The 12,347-nt window shown below is 37.2% G+C and overlaps 1 protein-coding gene across 1 annotated transcript; it reads left to right on the top strand.

Moving 5' to 3' along the window:
* Positions 1-504: 504 nt before the first annotated feature.
* On the top strand, positions 505-12,291 carry LOC133879830 (cationic amino acid transporter 9, chloroplastic). The gene is made up of 8 exons (XM_062318602.1): positions 505-810; positions 8,637-9,043; positions 9,133-9,309; positions 9,456-9,680; positions 9,770-9,946; positions 10,673-10,900; positions 11,713-11,802; positions 11,960-12,291. The coding sequence occupies exons 1-8, from the start codon at positions 555-557 to the stop codon at positions 12,101-12,103; spliced, it is 1,704 nt and encodes a 567-aa protein (XP_062174586.1). The 5' UTR covers positions 505-554; the 3' UTR covers positions 12,104-12,291.
* Positions 12,292-12,347: the final 56 nt, after the last annotated feature.

Here is a 12,347-nt window from a genome sequence, read left to right as displayed (position 1 = left end):
ATCTCACAAAATCAAACTTCTTAATTTATACTGTGAACCATAATAATATTATAATTCAAAAAAATTCAACACCCAAACAAATTATTAACAATTTAAACAATTATTATTAAAGAGTTCATATGAAATCCCTCCAATAATTATCCAAAATTATTAATATTTAAAATAGCTAATTGTTGCGTATAAAACTCCTTTTTACTGCATATCTCCTCTCCAAAGAAAAAGGAGAGATGTAATTACAGGACCTCGATCTATTGTCTTGCCGACAGAAAAAGAAAAAGAAAAGATTAAAAAAAAGAAGTCATTATAATATATTAGACAGCACTATAAGGTTTGAATTTAATCCAAGAAGCAGTCCCAATTCGTACTGTTCCAATTCGTACGGTCCCTCCAATAATCAGTTGGTGGGCCTGCCTCTTAAACAAATTTAACGCCCACTCATTTCGGCCACTATAAATATTAAATAGTTAAATACCGTTTCTTAAAAAAAAAAAAAAAGAAATTAAAAAAAAAAACGAAAAAAAGAAAGAAAAGTCTCCCGGCATAGCCATGAGGCCATGAGAGGAAAGGAGAATAGCAGAAATTCTTCTTCTTCTACTACTGAAATGTCGTCTTGGTCATCTAATTTCTGGTCGTCGGCGAGCAGGACCAAGCCCTTGCTTTCTCCATCGGAAACCGGAGTCCGTAGAAGCTCCGGCGACGAACTCGTCCGGCGGCTCGGCTTGTTGGACCTGATTCTCATCGGCGTCGGCGCGTCTATCGGGGCCGGCATCTTTGTAGTCACCGGCACCGTCGCTCGCGACACCGGCCCTGGTCTGTCTAATTTTCACTTCAAATGCTTCTAATTTTGCTCAATCCATTGCTTTTAGCAAAACGCAATATACATAATGCATTTGTGTACTAACAGTAAGAATTGACATAAATACTTAGGTCGAGTTCTTAACATGTTAATCGTTTTTTTTAAAATTCAATGGTTCAGATTTTATAACATCATCATCATACGTGCTAGCAGCTTTTTCAAAGTTTGTCATGTCAAGATACAAGTTAACTCAATGAGCGTTTTGCCTCGCAATTTTGCAATCCAAACGCCCATTCTTAAACAAAATCATGGAAAGAGTTTGGGAGTCCATTTGAAAAGGTAAAAAAAAAAATCTATGTTTTTGTGGTGTAGGCGGCAAGGAGGCGCGTTTTTAAGTCGAATCGAGATTTTGGGCATCAGGTGTCACTTACTAAGATCGCCTTCATTAAATAATGAAATTTCAAGAATACCCACTCAAAACACGACCGAACCCTTATTGAGAAGGAGCATTAAGCCTTGTTTGTGCAATTAGTTGGTGTACCTTGAGTGCAATGGGGTCTAAGGATTGGTGGAGAATGGAGACTCTGATTGTGCTCTTTGCTGGTCCATCATCTGATCTCTTAAAAGAGGCTTCATAGCAGTACTTGTAGAACTGGATGGCATGCATGGACTAAAGCGTTCTCAAACCGGTTTGTGACTAGGATGTTAGGTGGAGTACTACTGGTAGAGTGTAGCGGGGGTAGAGAGAGAGAGAGAGAGAGAGAGTAAAAAGTAGAAGGGGTAATGGCTGGGAAGAGAACAGTTAATTGAGAGGTCCAAGGGCAAGTCATGTAACTTTTGAAGGGAGGAAGATACGTGAATAAGGGAAGCAAAGAACATACGCATATAAATTTTACCAATAAGAAAAAAAAGTACAAACACTCAGCTTACCAGCTGCATCATAGATGCTAAACCACAACACCTTCTCCTCTGTTTTCAGCTGATTCCCATATTTAATATCGTTCCTCTACCTCCAAATATGGTTAAACTGTTGCACCCGAAACCAATTTGCATATCGTTGCCCTCATGCTCTTACTTTTCAAAGCTTTTAAACCCCACAACGTGACGTGACTTCATCCCAAGCTGTAATTGGCTCATTGACTATGCACCTCTTTAAGGCATCTCTCCATATTTTTCTACTGAATCCACAGTGAAAAAACAGGTGATCTCTTCCCTCAACACTGCTAGAAAAAACACACATTACATCTTCCTTGAAGCCCCATTGCAATAACCTATCTCCTGTTGTAAAACTATTCCTTACTGCTAACCATAAGATAAATGCATGTCTAGGAATTGCTAGAGGAAATCAGATTAGCCTCCACCAGTTAACTTCCGGCAATTTAGTTCGAATGGCATTCCAAGTTTTTGAGCTTGAGTAAGTTCCGCTTTTAGAAATGAGCCAAATTGGTTTATCTTCAGTTTCTATTTCTACTAGTGGCAATTTCCTTTGAATGCTAACTAGATTATCTGATCTTGCAGGCTGCCATTTCCATTATTTTTCTTTCAAAACACTCGCAAGTTTAGCTTCAACCTTACTTCCAGCATCATAAACAACCCTATAACCATATTTTGTATAAAGAATTTCATCAGGGTGCCACCAATCTAACCACGTTCTCCCCATTTCCCACTACAAATTTGACAAAATTCCTGACATTCTCGCGAAGTTATAATATTTTCCTCCATCCACAAGAACAATTTTGTGGAATTTTAACATGCCAAAATCTTCTTCCCTTTAATAAGTTCTCCTATACCCAAGCCACCCAAAATGAACCAGTTTTGGCGAAGAGATTCCATATGTGTCTCATAATAGCTGCCTTGTTCCATTCCTCAACCCTTTTCAGTCCTAGCCCTCCTTCCGTTTTAGGAGTACAAATCATATCCCAAGTCACTTTTGCTCTAGCAATAGAGAATCACTTCCAGACCACAAACATCTATTAAATCTCTGTTCTATTGATCTAATGATCTTTTTAGGAAGAATCAAGATACTAGACCAATAAACTTGTATGCTATATAGCACAGAAGATAGAAGTTGCAGTCTTCCTGAAAATGACAACTTTTTGAAGAGCCAAGAATTAATTCTAGCTGTGATTTTTTCTAGTAACAAAGTAAGATCATTAGCTGCTTCCTCGAAATCAAAGGTACTTCCAAGTATCGAATTGATAGGTTACCTTCTTTGACTTGTACAACCAGTCAGCTGCTTTTTGATTAATTGAGAAACCCCTGTGCAGTATAAATACTTTTATTTGGATTTGCAGTCAAACCCGACAGCTTAGAAAATTCTTGAAGTACTTTTTTTATGGTCTGAACAGAAGTTATATTTGCAGCTGAAAATAAGAGCAAATCATCGGCTCAACATAAATGAGTAAGATGGAGCTTTGAGCATCTGGGATGAAAGTTGAAGTATTTATCATCCATGGCAGCCTCTTCCATTAATCTCGTCAACTCTTCCATTGCAAAAACAAAAAGGCAAGGGGATAATGGATCCCCTTGTCTTAAACCCCTTCTCCCTTCAAAATAACCAACAAGGGTTCCGTTTACAGCAACTGAAAATCTTGGAGTAGTAATGCATTCTCTCACCCACTTCACATACTTGGAAGGTGCACCCAAGTAAGTTAAGCAAAGAAGAATGAAATCCCAACCCAAAGAGTCATATGCTTTCATCAAGTCTACTTTGATAGTACACCTAGCTTGACCCTTATCCTTATGATAGTCCTTTAGTATCTCTTGAGCAAGTAGAATATTCTCTGATATGCTTCTATTTGGAATAAAACAAGGCAGTAATCTGTTTGCTAGTATCTTAGTAATGCACTTGTACACCACATTGCAATAAGATATATATCTAAAGTCACCCATCAAAGAGGGGTTTAAATTCTTGGGAACAAGAGTAATTATAGTAGCATTTACCTCCTTAATAAGCTTCCCCGATCTGAAGAAATGTTGGACTGGATCAATCAAATCCTTAACAATAAGTGGCCAAGCTTTCTGAAAAAAAAAAAAAAAAAAAAAAAAAAAACCCCAGCTGAGAATCATTCGGCCCTGGTGCTTTATTGCCTTTCATGGAAAAAATTCTGCCTTTCATTTCTTATGCTGTAACTTCCTTCTGCATGGCTTATATTTGAGAATCCAAAATTCTGTTTTTAAGCAATTGGGATATTCTACCAGCTTTAGTATCATCAAATTGCAAGCTATTTGTACCAAGCAGGTTTTTATAGAAATCCACCGCAACCCTCTTAATCTGATCCACCTCTTCAACCTTTTCTCCTTCTCATCCCATAGGTGCTTAATAAAATTCTTTGAGTTCCTCACTTTGACCATTCTGGGAAAGAAAGAGTTATTTTGATCTCCTAGATTCAACCACTAGTTTCTTGACTTTTGCTTCAAAAAAGCTTCCTCAGCCTTACTAATGGAGATATACTCACGAAGACACTCCTTTCCTTTTTTCAAACATTCAGGATTACCATGAGCAAATATAACCTCCCTCAAGCTTGCTCTAACCGAGCTTAGGAAAAAAGCTTAGAAGCAAAGAATTAATAAAGAGGAGGGGAGAGGTCACATCCAAGGAGGTTATGTGACTTGCAAGCTTAGAAAAAAATAGGTCATGTGACTTGAGAAAGGAAGGAAGTCACATGAAGAAGGCTATGTATTGAGTATTGAGTATTGAGTAGATCTTTGTTACGCAGCTCAAGGAGATAAAAGAAGAGTATATTAGAGAGGCCTTACAGGCTTACATTGATTTCGAGAGAGAGGGTACACATGGTCGTAGAGAGGCCTCACACCAATTTTACCATTTTACATATATGTTCTACAACATACATATGGACTTTAGCACACAATGTATACTGGTTACATAGTTTATTTAATTATTATATGCATTTGGATTTGGTCATTGGATTGTTTGTTGTAGCTCATTGTGTTGCAATGTGACTTTATATGTTTCATGGTTATGTGCTTGATTAATGTTTTAATGATCCCCGGTTGTGGATTCGAAATGCTAAATTAATTGGAAGTGGGTTGGATGCCTAGTAGCATAAATAAAGGTCTGGTATGTGATAAATATATATGAGCAGAATTGTGTATCTATTATCTAGTAAGTTCAAGTAGTTGGGTTTCATTTGCGTGTCAGAATTGAAGATGGGAAATAAAGGCTTTGTTTGTTAACACTTTTTCATTCTCCTTTTTGTTTCATGTTTTCAAAATAAAAACATTAACAAACAACCCAAAACCCCAAACACTCAAACTACTTTCATATTTATGTCACTTCAGAACACTTTTTCAAAATAAAAAATAAAAAATAAAAAATAAAAAATCACAATCTAAAAAGCATTAACAAATGAAGCCAAAGTTTTTCAAACAAGTTTGTCCCTTTTGTTCGTAATAGTATTGTTAATTTGTTATGTCTTTTTTGGTAATTATTGCATGAAACCGCACTTTTATACCCATCAAAACACTCAATTGACAAAAACAACACTCTTTTACAAATTTTACTAAATGCTTAACTACATTTTTAACAATCATGTTTTCATTAATTACATTTTGAAATCACTATTTTTTCAAATCGCAGGTTTTGAAACTGCTAAACCAAATGAACGCTGAGTGGGCTAAAGTGGTGATAAAATCTAAACCATTTTTTTTTATAGGTATCTAAACCATTTTTAGTTAAAAAGAATGATTATGATTTTAAGAACTCAACTGTGTAATTAGATTACGAAATCTAAAAGGTTTTAATTCTAAGAATTGACTTGTTTACCGAATAATTTAGTTGGCAAAGGAGAGTGAGATGTTGAAGGTGGTGAAAGGTATGAATAGTAATAAGGTGTCAGGCTCTGATGGTTTTACTATTGCTTTCTTCCAAGCATGTTGGGATGTGATTAATGATGTTATGAGGGTGTTCCAAGATTTTCATGCTAGTAGTAAGTTTGAAAAAAGCCTTAATGCTACTTTTATTGCTCTCATTCCGAGGAAACTCAGGGTTGTTGATGTTAAGGATTTTAGACCTATCAGTCTAGTGTGTAGGGTTTATAGGATTATTGCCAAAGTCCTAGCCAATAGGTTGAAAAAGGTTGTAGAGAAGATTATTTCAAAGCCCCGGAATACGTTTGTCAAAAGTAGGCAAATTCTAGACTCCCGTTCGTATAGCTAAAAATGAATGTTTAGATAGAATGATCAGATCTAGTGAACTAGGTGTGATTTGCAAACTGGATATTAAGACGGCCTGTGATCATGTCAATTGGGAGTCTTATTGTACTTGCTGAGGATGTGTGGTTTTGAGGAGAAACAACATAATTGGATTGTGCATTCTATTTCTTTGGTGAGCTTTTATGTTTTGGTGAATGTTACTCCTTTCGGGTTTTTTAGTAGCTCTTGTGATCTGAGACAGGGAGATCCTTCGTCTCCTATGCTCTTTGTTATTGCTATGGAGGCTCCTAGTAAAATGATAACTGCTACTATAGATAGGGGTTTTCTTTTTTGTGGGGTCTAGGAACACGGGTGCGCTTCACTTCTCCCATCTTCTGTTTGCGGATTACACTTTGATATTTTGCGGGGCTAACCCAAAACACATATGTTATCTGCGTGCCTTTTTCTTATGCTTTAAAGTTGTATCTGGTTTGAAAATTAATCTAGCTAAGTCATAATTGGTTCTTGTGTGTAATGTCAATAATGTTGATGGGTGGCCAGTATTCTAGGTTGTGGGGTGTTGTCTTTGCCTTTGAAGTATCTTGGCTTTCTGTTAGGAGCTCATTTTAAGGCCAAATTGATTTGGGATGGTGTTATTGAAAAGATCAATCGTTACTTGGCGGGATGGAAAATGATGTATTTGTCTGAGGGTGAAAGGATTACCTTAATCAAGAGCAGCCATTCCAGTTTGCCTACATATTTTTTCTCTTTTTCCTTTTCCTGCTGGTGTTGCCAATCGCATAGAGAAGTTACAACGAGACTTCTTATGGGGGTGGGGTAGGTGATGAGTTCAAATTTTACCTAGTCAATTGGTTCAAGGTTTGTTCCCCGATTTCTGAAGGAGGGTTAAGGGTCCGGAACTGGCTTTTGTTTAACAGTGCTCTTTTGGGGAACTAGCTTTGGCGTTATTTGCATCGGAGAGAAACCTTATAGAGAGTCGTAGTAGACACCAAATATGGTAGCTTATGGGGTGGGTGGTCTTCTAATGAGGTTCATAGGTTGTATGGGGTGGGGTTATGGAAAAATATCAAAAGGGACCAAGGGGAGTTCTCGATTCATACAAGTTTGAGGTGGGAGATGGATTCAAGATTATATTTTGACATATCTTGTGTGGGGATCAGACCTTTAAGGAAGCTTTTCCAGTTTTGTATAGTATTGCTCGCGTAAATGTTGCTTCTATGACAGATTACTTGGAGTTATCTAGTAGTTCACACCTATGGAATGTAATCTTTATCAGAGCAGCTCACGATTGGGAAGTGGAAGTCTTTACTTCATTTTTTGATTTGTTGTATTGTTATAGATTAAGACAGGGAGGTGAAGACGAGCTACGCTGGGTCCCTTCCATGAGAGGGATGTTTGATGTTAGATCTTTCTATAACGTTCTTGTACTTTATGATAATACTCATTTCCCTTGGAAGAGTATGCGGTGGCATAATGCCCCTTTGAGAGTGGCATTTTTTGTTTGGACAGCCGCCGTAGGGAAGATTCTCATCATGGATAATATAATGAAACGGCTTGTCATTGTGGTTTATTGGTGTTGTATTTGTAAGAAGACTGGGGAGACTGTGGATCTTCTTCTTCTTCATTGTGAGATCCCTACTGCTTTGTGGAGTGCTATCTTTAGTCGTCTTGAATTAGCTCAAGTTATGCTTGAAAGAGTAGTATACCTTTTCGCTTGTTGGAGAAGGTTGGGAGGTAGTCCTCAAAGTGCAGTTGTATGGAAAACGGTTCCGTCTTGCTTTTTGTGATGTCTTTAAATGGAAAGAAATGATAGAAATTTTGAAGACCAAGAGAGGATGGTGGTAGAACAAAAGTCCTTTTTCAAAACTTTTTGTCACAGGCCAACGGCCTTAGATCTTAATTTGCTAAGTTTTCATGATTTTCTTGAATTGTTTTCTCTTTCTAGTTAGGTGTTTCTCTTGTATGCTCCATTTGTACCTAGGTTGCGCCTTTGCACTTTTCAATGATGTTTCGATTACCTATAAAATAATAATAATAATAATAATTTTGTAAAAAAGGAAAAGAAAAATTGGCTTGTTTTGTTTTGGCACTGTAATTTGGATATTATGTTCTAGGAATTGATACTATGGACTAGGTTTGCAATGTTAGTGAGAATGTTGACGGCGTAATTGGGAGATACTGATTCATGCTTGCTAGGAATTGACACTATAGTCTTTAGACTTAAAATAGGTGTCTATTGTACGACTTAAAACGCGATTTTCTTTGCTAGATTTCTTAACTGTTTTATACCATGGGACTTGACAGATGTGTGAAATAGATAGTCATGAAACACTACACCTAAAGTTGGAGTGTTGTAATTACCTATTAGTGTTGAGAGATAATCATCTGGGGAGTCTTCTGGCCTTGATTTAACATGTCAGGAATGATCTTAACCCCAAAATTTAAGTATAGGTTTGGGCTCATAATGCTATTTAAACCACCTATTTTGGTTGTTATTACTTGATGGGGATTTGATCATACATGAAGCTCGAACAATTATGCATTAGAACATCATTTTCATGCTATAAAACCTCAAAAACTTGTTTTAAAATTTGCTGGCACTTATGCTGTTTGGTGTTACTGGTCCTGTTTGTGACCTTATCCTTTATTTGTAATTGTGATGTAGGAGTCACGATTAGTTTTGCCCTTGCTGGAGCATCCTGTGTATTAAATGCTCTCTGTTATGCCGAGCTAGCTTCTCGTTTTCCTGCTGTTGTTGGCGGAGCATACTTGTATACGTACACAACCTTTAATGAACTCACTGCTTTCCTTGTATTTGCCCAATTAATGCTTGACTATCATATTGGGGCTGCTAGCATAGCACGAAGCTTAGCAAGCTATGTAGTCACGACTCTAGAGCTCTTTCCCTTTTTCAAAGACATTCCAAACTGGATTGGCAATGGTGAAGAGTTTCTTGGAGGAGCTTTATCTATCAACGTATTAGCTCCAATTCTCCTAACACTTTTGACTGTAGTTCTTTGCCGGGGCATCAGAGAATCCTCCGCTGTGAACTCATTCATGACTGTGCTAAAGGTGCTCTTTCCATATTGCTGTTCTCCAAAATCAAGCATATGTCAGTAGTCAAAAAACATGAATACTTACTATGCCCCAACTTGCTGCAGGTCATCATTGTTATTATTGTCATCTTTGTCGGTGCTTTTGAGATTGACGTTTCAAATTGGTCTCCTTTTGCTCCAAATGGTGTTAAAGCTATACTGACCGGAGCTACTGTTGTATTCTTTGCATATGTTGGATTTGACGCAGTTGCGAATTCTGCTGAAGAATCAAAGAGACCGCAGGTAGGTATATCACATTGGTTTTGATTTGATACTTTCCAGAATGTAGTACAGCAGTGATTTGAATTTTTTGTTATCAGTTGCAATATTTATAGACCACCTTATTGTCTAACATTTTTCTTCTTTTCTCTTTAACTTTGATCCATCAGCGGGATTTGCCTATAGGCATCATGGGAAGCCTTCTCATATGTATTGCATTGTACATTGGTGTTTGTTTAGTGATCACTGGAATGGTACCTTACAAGTTCCTTGGGGAAGATGCTCCTTTGGCAGAGGCCTTTACATCCAAAGGCTTGAAATATGTTTCTGTTTTGATAAGCATAGCTGCCATCGCTGGACTTACAACCACCCTTCTAGTTGGTCTTTATGTTCAGGTGAATCACTTCAGACTTATGACATAATTGATGTGCCCTCATCATGTAGCATGTGCCTTTGTAAATGATGGGATATTTCTCATGAGCAGTCTCGGTTATATCTTGGGCTTGGAAGGGACGGGTTACTACCATCAATATTTGCTAAAGTACATCCAAAGTACCACACTCCTATTCACTCTCAGGTCTGGGTTGGTATTGTTGCTGGCGTTTTGGCAGGATTATTTAATGTGCATGTGCTCTCACACATACTTTCAGTTGGCACATTGGTGAGTCAGTTTAGAACTTTTGTTTATAACATGTTGAGTTGATTCCTTTTATCAATTTATTATCTATATTGATTTGAAGCTGTTTTTTATCTGCCCAAGTGAACGTGTCATGCAATTACCAATCACATCATCACATTATCCTCAGTTCATGCATATGATGGAACTGTCCAAAGAATGATGAACGACATGTTATGATGGGTAATTGTTGTTAAGGGGAAAGAAAATGGAAGATAGCATGAATCAAGAAGGGCTGTATATTTTCCTACTATGCAGCCCTCAATCCATTCCACACTATAGGAGAATTAATTAAAATGATTAGGGAATATTCTGAGAATGACAGCTGGTAGGAAGAGAATTCCTTCTAGAGAGGTACAACATATATCAAGCATTCTAACACTCCCCCTCAAGCTGGAGCATATATGTTATATCAGCGTAGCTTGGAACAAATTGACTCTAACCGAGACATCTAGCTCTCAATCTATTCCACATATATATAGGATAATTAGTTACAATGATTGGGGAATTTTCTGAGAATGGCAGCTGGTAGGGACAGCTGGTAGGGAGAGAATTCCTTCTAGAAGGGTACAACATATATCAAGCATTCTAACAATTGTAATATTTCTATGACTAGATGTTATTATTACTACCGTGCTTGCACATTTTTGTCATTAGAAAAATTACTTTAAATGCACCTCACGGCTCACATTATACATTGGCTTGTGTCAGACAGGCTATTCTGTTGTCTCAGCATGTGTTGTAGCTCTTCGGTGGAAGGATAAGACAGCAAGTCAAGTGTCTTCTTCATCCTGGCGGGAAGGTCTCATCTGCCTCATTACAGTTGCTTGTGGTGGTTTGTGTGCTGGACTATTCTACCGTGTCAATGCTTCATTTATCTTTCTGATTGTTGCTGTAGTTGTGGCAAGTATCGCTTCTCTTGCTCTTTGTTTCCGCCAAGTGAGTACTAATCTCTACTTTAAAAAGGATGTTCCACTCTAATAATTGCGTGCTGCCTGCAGTATGATATTAAAATGCTTCAATATTTTCCCCTCCTTTTACTTACATATCTAGAAAGGTTTGACCAATCTCACCTAACATAGGGACATCAATGATTTGCCATTTTGAAGATGGATTGGAAATATTCTCTTACAATCAGGAAAAAAAAGAAGAAGAAGAAGAAGAAGAAGAAGATGGATTAAAATTAAAATTATTGTTCATTGTCGCGTTAAAATTATTTATGTTTTTGTTACCTGAAGACACGTGGTATTTGAGAAGCATGACAAAGGTGACATAGTTAAAATGAAAGTGGTAACAACATGAGAAGTCTATAATTTACAATTGTGTATCTCTAATATCATATCCAGTCCGTGTCGTATTATTCTTATTATCATTACCTTTTTTGTGTTAAAATTACATTATTAGAAGCAAGAAGGGGGGGGATAGCTTTCCAGTGGGTGATGCTGTCATTATTTAAAGAAATGATTGTTGTACAACTCTTAACACAACTTTTGTACAATTTCAACTTTTTTTCAAACTAACCATTGACTCTGTTTTCCTACATGTGAGTTCTAAATATCCAACGGTTGATCTTAAAAAAAGTTACTAGAATTGTATAAGAGTTGTATGAAAGTTTTTAACGTATTATATCTCCATTACTTATAGGACGGCCGCCTTTATCTTTCAGCTTCGCTTAAATCCATGGCACCCTTAATTGCCTTTTGAATACAGTGCTCTATGTCTGATCCCCTTTTATTCATTCTTCTTCTCAGGTTTATGCAGTTCCACCAGGGTTTTCTTGTCCTGGGGTTCCTGCTCTGCCAGCTGTTTGCATCTTCTTCAACATGTTCCTATTTGCTCAGGTATGCTTATAAATGCACCTCTTTTTTCAATAGGCAATTAACTTAACGTAGTTACCCCGACAGATTACTTTTCAGGAAGATATTGATGAAGTAAATGAAAAGCAAAGACTTTTGATATCAAAGCCGATAACATAAACCAATTTTTTTTCCCTGGCAGCTACACTATGAAGCATGGCTGAGATTCATTATCCTCAGCATTATTACTATTGGTGTTTATGCATTTTACGGGCAGCATCATGCTGATCCGAGTTCAGAAGAGACTGTTATCTATTATAGGGCACCTAGAGAAGAGGCTTCATAGTTATTTCTTTAGGAATGTCACATGCATTCTGATATCAGTTTTTACCCCTTGTATCATTAGTTTTCTTGTATTTACTTGTGCTGGAGTAGGTTGCAGCCCATTGTATCATAACAGAATGATTTGTTGGACCAATATATTGGAAACCAATATTATTCATCTATACAAGCAGTTATCATTCATAGCAAAAATGTGTTCATGGATTTTTATCTTGAGAAAAATATGCCCTTTCCATAACCTGTGCCAC

This window comes from Alnus glutinosa, chromosome 10 (assembly GCF_958979055.1).
Source record: "Alnus glutinosa chromosome 10, dhAlnGlut1.1, whole genome shotgun sequence".
NCBI classification, from domain to species: domain Eukaryota; kingdom Viridiplantae; phylum Streptophyta; class Magnoliopsida; order Fagales; family Betulaceae; genus Alnus; species Alnus glutinosa.
This window is presented reverse-complemented; position numbering and strand designations above follow the sequence as displayed.

Excerpts from the sequence above, each read along its gene's own strand:
- LOC133879830 (XM_062318602.1), top strand. The coding sequence starts at position 555 with ATGAGAGGAAAGGAGAATAGCAGAAATTCTTCTTCTTCTACTACTGAA. Across the intron at positions 9,947-10,672 it reads TACTTTCAGTTGGCACATTG|ACAGGCTATTCTGTTGTCTC; the intron begins GTGAGTCAGTTT and ends GGCTTGTGTCAG. Across the intron at positions 10,901-11,712 it reads TTGCTCTTTGTTTCCGCCAA|GTTTATGCAGTTCCACCAGG; the intron begins GTGAGTACTAAT and ends TCTTCTTCTCAG.